This window comes from Gavialis gangeticus, unplaced genomic scaffold, assembly GCF_001723915.1.
Source record: "Gavialis gangeticus isolate Ggan-Ray unplaced genomic scaffold, GavGan_comp1, whole genome shotgun sequence".
In the NCBI taxonomy this organism is placed as follows: domain Eukaryota; kingdom Metazoa; phylum Chordata; order Crocodylia; family Gavialidae; genus Gavialis; species Gavialis gangeticus.
In genome coordinates, this window is record NW_017728994.1 from 65136568 (window position 1) to 65146388 (window position 9821).

General features: G+C 38.9%; 1 protein-coding gene and 1 long non-coding RNA gene across 6 annotated transcripts in view; both read left to right on the forward strand.

Annotated features, from left to right (window-relative positions):
- Positions 1-2641, forward strand: part of TACC2 (transforming acidic coiled-coil containing protein 2) — a 244549-nt gene extending 241908 nt beyond the window's left edge. For all 5 annotated transcript variants that reach the window (XM_019502936.1, XM_019502937.1, XM_019502938.1 and 2 more), the window contains 2 exons: positions 205-325; positions 2133-2641. In XM_019502936.1, the coding sequence (XP_019358481.1) occupies positions 205-325; positions 2133-2198 (187 nt within the window). In that variant the 3' untranslated portion in view covers positions 2199-2641. The remainder of the gene's footprint in view (positions 1-204; positions 326-2132) is intronic.
- Positions 2642-2880: 239 nt separating this feature from the next.
- LOC109287679 lies at positions 2881-7471 on the forward strand. The gene is made up of 3 exons (XR_002094937.1): positions 2881-3280; positions 4175-4291; positions 4858-7471. It is a non-coding gene; the product is annotated as an uncharacterized LOC109287679 (long non-coding RNA).
- The last annotated feature ends 2350 nt before the right edge of the window (positions 7472-9821 follow it).

Sequence of the window (9821 nt, forward strand, 5' to 3'; positions counted from 1 at the left end):
ACAACCATGTTCAAGTGACGGTTGGAGTAGCGAAAGGTTTTTTCTTCTTAGTGGGTAGCAGCTCTCAAAGTTTCATAGGCACATTCAAACCCACGCGGAGCAGCCTTTCTGTCCATACTCATCTGTCATATCCGATCTGTAGGTAGCCTCCATCCTCACTTCTACGTGTTTTAAAATAAACCAGAGGAATTTATATTTTTGTAGAGCCAATGCTGAAATCGCACAAGTCAGGGGCAAGGCTCAGCAAGAACAAGCAGCATATCAAGCTAGCCTCCGCAAAGAACAGCTGAAAGTGGATGCATTGGAAAGAACACTGGAACAAAAGGTAATTCAATATCACTGCCCTAAAGCTAATTATTACAGTGATGCCTTGTGCCATCACCAGTAATGATGGGTGGTGGTTATTAGGCCTGTGTAAATAGGGATGTATACAGTTCAATTCGGATTTGGCCAATTTGGAGGACAGTGATTCGATTCAGAGATTTGGGTCACTGTCCTGAATTAATTCGGCTGAATCAGCTTCGAAAAATTTGGCGCTGATTCAGAGAGATTCGGTGATTCGGCCATAGAATATAATGGGGAATCACTGAAATACCTATAACTTTGTCATTTTTTGGTGGATTTGGATTAAAAGAGCAGAGATGGTAGCCCCTTCTGAGGGCATGAAGTCTACCAAGATTCAAGGAGATAGGTGCAGGGGTTTCTGGGAAACTGCACCTCAAACTGTTGAAATCAAAACTCATGTCATGTCTGAGTGTAAAGGCACAGTGGGATAAAAGAGCAGCGATAGTAGCCCCTTCTGAGGGTATGAGGCCTGCTAAGTTTCAAGAAGATAGGTGCAGGGGGTTCTGGGAAAGTGTACCTCAAGTTTCTGGTTGCAAAACTCGTGTTGTGTGTGTGTTAAGGGGTATAGGTTGTAGCCGTGTTGGTCTAAGGACATAGGCAGACAAGGTACTTCGGGTCAATCTGATATCTTTTATTAAACTAATTGAAGAGTTGGAGAGATGCATCGTACCAGGCTTTTGGGTTGAAAAACCCTTTGTCAGGCTGAGGAAGCACCTGCAGTTCATGTGTCTGCTGGTCCTGGATGGAAGAAATAGTAAAGAAACCAGAGGCTGGCATGCAGTGCAGGCAAGAAAACCAGTCAGTGAAAATGTAAATTGAGGCATCATGGGGTGAGAAACAGGCTGGGGGGTGGAGAGGGATGTAGCAGGTAAAAGTGGAGAGGTACCTGGGGCGTTACATGTCAGGCAGGTTATAGTGTGTCTGAAATCCAATGTCTATATTGAGTCCATGAGGTTTTGTATGTTGGAGGTGGATGAAGTGAAGTATGTTGTTTCTACGTCCCTCCCCCAGAGCACTGTGATTGGAAGGGAACTCAGGGAAAGATAACAGCCACTGGCCAGCTACAGATGTCAGTGGATCTTAGAATCCATGTATATCTTATGGTCTCTTGACTATAACTGCTCGCTTTCAGTGTTTTGTACTTGAGGTATGGACAAACAAGCAATTTACAGTGATTAAAAGGGGCTGGGACATAGCACAGAGCAGCCAGTCCATAATAAATTTCCATCTGCCCACTCATCCCTCAGTAAGTGAAGGCTAAACTGGCATTGTAACCCTATTTCATTCAGTGGTAAGCTGCCCTGCTTTAGTATTTACTGATTGTGGGATAGAGACATGAGAAGAAGATTGTGAAGTAAGAACAGGCACACAGGTATTTGTCTGCTGTACGGTAAGTCCCTGCCCCCCCTTATACTAACTGTAATTTGCCATTTGTCCATACTCTTAATCAATCCTGATAGATTTAAAGGAGACAAAAGTAATGTAATAAAGACCAATGTAATATTAAATATTTTCCAAATCATTATTTTAAACTACTAGTGGGGATTGCCATAATTAGCTATATTAAAGTAGGCAAAGGTGCTGTATGGTGATAAAGGACATTGTTGCAATACACTGTATTTCATGCATGCTAGAGTTCAGTATTTGAGATGGGGGTTTTTGTTCCCAGTAGTAAAAATACTACTTTCCTCCCTCTAAGATCAAATAAAAGAAAGAGAAGGATTAATGTTTTGTTTTAAAAGATAGTGTTTTTTGCTGTTAATTTTGTCTGTCTGTTTGTTTTTTAGAATAAAGAGATAGAAGAATTAACAAAGATTTGTGATGAACTGATTGCCAAAATGGGGAAAAGCTAACTTTTAACCAAATTTCTGGACTTCAATTTTGAGTGCAATATGACCATTGGCACACTGATGTCCATACATTTATGTGGACAGGTTATATTTTCACTTTTTCGTATGCACTACTGTATTTTCTTTCTAAATAAAGTTGATTTAATTGTATGCAGTACTAAGATGACTATCAAAATTTCTTGCTATTGTTTGCATTTTCATAGTATAATTCATAGCAAGTTGATCTCAAAGTTCCTGTATCAGGGAGATTGTCAAGTTCTCTAATAAATGACAAATTGCTGAACCTAGCCTTCCCTTTGTACATGAGTTCCCATGTTGGATGTCTTTTGGATTTAATATAAACATGTATTACTTGCATGGGGACTCTTGCCTTAAGGAGTGTAAACTTGATCTGCATTTGCTGATTTGTAAAATAAAATGAAAAAATAAAAAAAATGAAAACTGCATGTCTCTTAAATAAAATTCTCTATTGTAAATAAAAATTTTCGTTGAAAATTGGAAAGAAGCATGGCTTTATTTTACTTGCTTTTTCCGCATGCAGTGCCAGACACACTGTAAATGGAGGTACAAATTCTACTTAAGTAACTGTTTTACCCAAGTAACTTAATACACATGAGCAGTGTCATGGTATTTCCTGGAACTGCTCAAAAGATTAAAATGTCTTATGCACATCAATATCTGCTTAAGCATGGACTTAATCTTTCCAGGTGCATTCTTGCCATTCAGCCAGGTGCATTCTTCCATTACCATTCTTGTTGTTCAGCAAAGCACTGAAGAAGGTATATAAGTATATTCATGGTAGACACTGAACACATTTTCCTCCTGCTATTACTTTAAGAATTTGCCCACACAGGGATGAAGAACATCTGGTTAGGAGTATAATCAGAATAAGCTAGATAAGTAGCATTCTTGTACACCTCTTCATCCTCTAAGTCATCCTCTGTGCAGGATTACATACATAAGATAAGCATTAGGGCTTTAATGATAAACAAACTGCTTCTTCGTCTAATGGTACATCACTCGACTCTCCATGATGAGGACGGTCTTCAGTGTGGTTTTTCTCAGCTCGCTTTTTGTAATCAAAAGTAAGTGATTTCAAATGACTCTTTTTTAATGGATTCCTAGTTTAGATGCCATGCAAAAACTCAGCCTCTTTTTCCAGTGTTACCTTTTCCACTGTTTTTGTGTTATAGAATCAGTTTGTTAATGTAGATATTAGAGAAGAATCTCGTCTAAGACATTTATAGTAAAATACTAAGATTTTAGTACATTTTCCCCTGTGGATATCTGCTATACCTTTTGGGCTTTGCAAGTTTCAGTTGCATTGTTTAATTTTTTTAGCAAATTCACACTTACATTTAAAACTACCATGCAGTTTTTTACTATTGCTCAGCACTGGACAAAAGGAGGATGAAACTGTGACTAAAGTTTAAGCGAAAGGAGGTTCAGGAATTAAAGCCAACACCTCAAGTTTGGCCCAACATCACTGTCACAACATCCCACCTGAATGGAGGCTTTCAGGGAGAAATTAATCTCAGTATCCTGGTAAAATATAAGTCCTTATAAGTCTGCTGTATGTATTCTATTCCTAGCATTGCCAACTGAAAGACACAATGAGGGGAAAAAGGCACGTGATATTTTTAATTTTTTAGTGGGATCTATTTTTTAAATGTTCCAAGAAGGTGTGGTTCCAATTGCAATGCATTTAACAAGCTTAAATATTTATTATGTGAAAAATACTGAAGTCCAAGTAATAGGTAACTTTTTGCTTTCAATGACAATCTCAAAGGAGAAAAAAAAGAAAATTTTGATTGAATTTTGCAAAACCTGTAGACTTCTCAGGCATTTTGTAAGTCACTAGCCTCTTTTTACTTACTTCAAACAGAAAGAAAACAGTGATAAATGTGTAGTTGCTTCTAACATATTTTTATGTGTATGTCTCAGCAACACCTACATAAAATGCTTTTTCTTAATGACAGGTGAAGCACTGCAATGTTATACTTGTGTAGGGTCAAGTGAAGAAGAGTGTAACAGACAAGGAACTCAGCGATGTCCGGGACAATCGGATGCGTGTTCCCTCATCAGAGGGCAAGGAAGTAAGTAGCTACAAAACTGTAACAAAAGATGTCATATTCATTAACTTCAGCCAGCAGAATTAAATATTCTTAAAAGAATCAGTGTTTTTAGAAGAAGAGGTTGGTTAGATGAGGAAACAAATCTCTAGTTAAATATATTCTGTCATTTTTTAAAGTACTCTTAAGACACCTTAACTCTATTTTAGGATTAGTAGAAATCTGACATAAATAGTCCTTCAAGTAAGCTCTTTAGTTTGTATTATTAATGCAGCCGGTCAGGTTCACTCTCCACACTACAGTGGAATTGATAAATGGGTGATTTTAAATATTAGTCAAACATTACTTAATAATGTATTTTTAAAACCAAGTTACTCTAACTGTGGTTTACGGAGGAAAAGTATTAACAAATCATTGTGTTTGGGGTATTATGCAGATAAGCCACACCTACTGATTATATATGATGTAAAGGTTTCTCTTGTTATATCTGATCCCTGGATGCTGAGATTTCATGTTAATAAGATCTTGAAACAATTACATAAACCTTGAACATTTTGGTTTCTTTTGCCTTAAATGTGGATCTGTTCCAGACGGTGTTATGAAGTCCTGTTCATTCAAATCATTCTGTGACCAGGCAAGGAGGGAAGGATCCAAAGTACCAGGGATGAGTGTTCATTGCTGTTATTCAGACAACTGCAATGCAAAAAGCCTGGGTTCAAGAAGCACCATCTCTGCAAGCTACTTACCTCTCTTGGTCTCTGCAATGCTGTGGCACCTGCTATTTAACTTGAAGTGAAATGAAAAATTAGTACCCCAAAGCTACAAGACTGCCTTTTTAGAATAAAATGATAAAGAAATTCTAAAAATGTTACTTGCATATAACACATCAATCAGCAGAAGTTGAAGAGAGCTGAGAAAGAAGTGGGTATGTCTGGCACAAAAAACTGAAGGTTGAAAGGGAATTTACAGTCTCGGATAAAATTCAGTGGTTTTATTGGGGTGGAATGGTTTTCTGCCATCTGAGAGAAGCTGCCAGACTTCTTGCATCCTCATGCAACTTCTGGTGGTTCCATGTGGCTTCTGCTGGATCCACAGAACTCTGATAATCACCTTTTCCAGTGGCCCACACCTACTCTGGGATGGAGGGGATTGGCAGAAACCTTCTTTCAATGGGAGAGGCAATGTTACTTTGCCTATAGAAAGAAGAGGTTCTGCTGCCGAAGAGCAGTTTTGAATGTAGCAAATGCATCATTTTGCTGGCCAGGGTACCTAGTATAGACCAAGTCATTGTGACTTATACGTGGATTATGCTCACTTGGCCCCTACACACACTAAAAAACTAGTAGTGATTGTATTTAATATTCCGATGGAACTTCCATATTGTTGCAAAATATTGATCTTTGAAAAAAAAGAAAACTTGGCTAGTAGCAGCCTTATAATCTGGAAACAGATAAATAATTTCCAGATTTTTTTCTTAGTGATGGTATAAGTAGACTCAGAAACAAGCTAAAATATTCAAACAGAAATTATAGAAAATTCCAATAAACCATGATTTAGTCTAACAGGCCTTCAGAGAGTACTCACAATCCTGCCAGAAGTGGAAAATGTGAAGTGAGGAGAGATTATAATTAATATTAATTGTTCAAGACAAGGTCTTGGGGGAAAAATGTATGGAAAAACACTGTGATAGATATTTTTGCAGATCTGTTTCCATTCTGCTGTTGACCAATAGTGTGAGAACCTTGCAAAAAAAGATTCAACTGCAAAATAGTTTTCAACCAGTAGGCTTCCTTCCAAAAGATCAGCTTGCTTTCTCTCTCTGCAACACATTTGAAGGATAAGAGAGTTAATCCCTGTGTTGTAGACATAATTGCCAGTTGAATATTGACATTTGGCCTAGCTAAATTCCCTCTGCTGTCTCAACCAGATATAATAGTCTTTCTTTTCTGTCCTAAATTATATGTTTTGGTAATGGGTCAAGTAAACCTGTATGTATATGTGGTTGTTTTTTGCAGTGGTCTTCAATAGGAGCAGGAACTAGTCTTTAATAACGTACACGTTAGTTTAAAGTTGTACAGTAAAGGAAAAAGCACGCTGGTATCTTTCAAGATGAAAGGCGCTATATAGATATTGGGTATTACTATTGTTCATTACAAGCAACCAAGAATGGGGTGTGAGGGGGAGTCTCATTGTTCTGGGCACTCAATAAACACCGAGTATTAGGCAATCTGTACCCTAAAGATTTAATGGCCTGAATAGACAGATTAACACAGGGTGAGAGAAAGGAGAGGGAACAGTGGCGTGTTACTTTCACTTTTGTTGGTGGAAGGGTAAGTTTAATTAGAAAGTGATATGCTAACTAGGAAAAAAGAGAAGAGGGGCTTGGAGCAAACAGCTAATCAGCACCAGAAAGACAAAGTGCTTGCAAAACGACAAAAGGTGCCTAAATGGTTGATGTGGCTGTTGTTGCAACTGCTTCTACCAGTTGGTATCTCTGGCTAGTTCCTCTCTGAAGCAGTAATAGCCCAGCATCTCAGAAATTATATCCATCAGTCATGTATTTCTGCAATATTGTATTTCTACAATATGGTCCACAATTAGTACTAATATTTTCATAGTACAGTTAACCCAAGTGTTACCTTTCGTAGAGCCCAGGAAGAGACGAATAGCTTTTCAATCTTGCTTCCATTGAAGCTAATGGGAATTTTGCCACTAATTCAACTGGAAACATGATTAGGTTCCAAAAATATTTCTGATTATATTAATTATCACCCATCACACCAATACTTTCAAATTTGGGGTCCTAAGAATAATTTTAGATGTTTGACTGTCCACAACTCCTGTAGATTATTTGTACGGAAGTAGCATATAAGCATCATGTCTTATTATTAGTCTACTTAGGTAGGGACTTAATTTTCATAGATGCTAATGACCCAAAGAGACTGATTATCTAAACTGACCCTTCTATATAATGCAGGTTACAGGGCTTAATTTCGGCTTGGAGTCCAATAGGTGTACTTGAACTGAAGGGACATGTCTAGACAAGCGCACGCATATGGCTTGCAGTGCTGCAGACCCATTGGTGGCACCGCAAACCATATGCACCTCACATGCAGGTGTTAGCTACATTGCTAATTTAGAGTGAAGTGGGGTTTTTTGGCACTGGGAAATCACAGTGTTAAAAAAATCTGTGCCAGAAAAAAGTGGTGCGGTGCAGATGGCTGCAGCATGCACTGCCGGAAACCAGAGTCTGGCCAGCCAGAACCATACTTCGGCTGCTGGCCAGGCTCTGTGTCCCCAAATCACCCAGCCTCTCCTACCCCACTTGGGGTAACTTGCTGTGTGCCAGAACGTGCATGCAGGGACATTCCCTGCTAGTTGTCCCTAAGGAATGCACATTACCACTCGTGGGGACATGCCCAGGGATACTTTTCACTTTTGATTCAAGATGTGTAACTTTGTGTATTCAGCTTAGAAAAAAGTATAGTCATCATGTTTATGGAATTCATTTGTCAAATGCAGCTGTCTTCAAATTCATTTTTCACTGGCACTTCAGTATGGGTTTTTCAGGAATTCCATGAAAGTCATTGCAACACAGTAATTCATTGGATTCTACAGACAAATTGTTACATTGTGCTAAACTATGGAATAATTGTACCTTTGGAGACACTTACGTAGTGATGTAATATATGATACTGTATGTATGTATGTATGTTTCCTTAATGAAAAAATAAAACAGATGTATGTTTTCTTAATGAGAAAATAAAACGCGAGGAATCTGATAATGTATCTCAGTTACCAAAACTGCATCTGTGAACTGGGTTTCCTAGTCACCTCTTAAACTATGTTTTCTTGAAGGACTTTTTACTAACAACACTGCTTAATAGACAAGGTTTTAGTTTACTTTATTAAGTAAAAAACTATATATGTGTATATATATGTGTGTATGTGTGTGTGTGTGTGTGTGTGTGTGTGTGTGTGTGTATTTATATATATATATGGTGGTGTTTATTGTTTAAATATAGCCCAGTATAGGATGAAGGTAAAATATTTATCCAACACCTGGCTCTAGAATCTAGCCATTGGAGATGGCCTGTAGATAAACCTAAAACTTCATCCACTACTACCAATCAGTATTAAAGCATCATACTTTCCATGAATGGTGCATGCCCCCAGTGGCTGGCGGGGCACGGCAGTGGCAGGATTGTGGCGGCAGGAGCCCAGCGGTGGTGAGCAGGGAGATCCCACAGATGCCGCCGGCACTGTTGGCGATGGGGGAGGAGGAGAGGGGATGGTGAGCGCCAACCACGGGTCACCCGCAGTCACCGCAGGCACTGGGTCGGCTGTGCTGGCTGCGGGGTGGCGAGCAGCAACCACCTGCAGGTGGCATGTACAGTGTCAGCAGCGCCTTTTTGCAGGGGGTGCCCCACCACACACAGGGGGTACATGTGTACCTGTGTGCACCCCTTACACATCGCCCCGATACTTTCCTCTATCTACACACAACAGTTCATACTTCTTAATTAGAAATATTAAAAATTGTGTGTAATTATCGTAATTGACAGATTGTCAACCAACACATTGATCATTGATAGATAAATGAGAGACCTTTTAAGAGGTATTTAAGAGGGGTTAGATATAAACAATAATTGAAGGTTGGGAGTGTTAAGGGACAGGCAGAAAACATAAAAAAAGAATGCCTATAAAAGCTATATAAAATAAATCTCCATTCAAGGCAGAATGACTGTTTATTTGCCATATAAATGAACTGATTACAAGTTTTCTAAAAATATTTATTGGTTTAGTTAAAGCTTTAAAGTGTCCCCTAATTTATGGGACAAGTGCCCCTTTTAAACATGTATTTGACTTTGTCCATAGCTTTACAACATTTGTAGATTTTGCTGTGACCCAAAGCATGATTGATCCCTAGCTCTTGATAGGGAACTGACAGAGACAGCAGCAGCTTGGAATTTTTACAATCTAGAATAAAGGAGTTATTTTAAAAATGGGTTGTGCATTTTAAGTCAAAGATTTGGAAATTGTTTGTTTTGGACAGTCAGACTTCTATATAAAAAATTGTGTGTGGTGCTTTAGTTTCACATCACTGTACAGAAGCAAATAAAAACTTGTACCTAGTGTACCTTGTTCATAGTGCCATAGTTAACATAAAAATTCAATTGTAGGGCTGTTTCTTTGCGAGTGTAGCTCAAACTTTCTATCTGTGGTTGGGCCAGATAAAATTGTGATAGTTCATAGATTTCATAGATTTCATAGACATTAGGGCTGGAAGGGACCTCAGAAGATCATTGAGTCCAGCCCCCCGCCCAAAGGGCAGGAAGTCAGCTGGGGTCATAAGATCCCAGCAAGATAAGCATCCAATTTGCTCTTAAAGAGGTTCAATGTAGGTGCTTGAACCACCTCCGATGGCAGGCTGTTCCAGACCTTGGGGGCTCGGACAGTAAAGAAATTCTTCTTTATGTCCAGCCTGAAACAGTCTCGCAGTAGTTTATGACCATTCAACCTCCTCATCCCTTGGGGTGCTCTGGTGAACAAA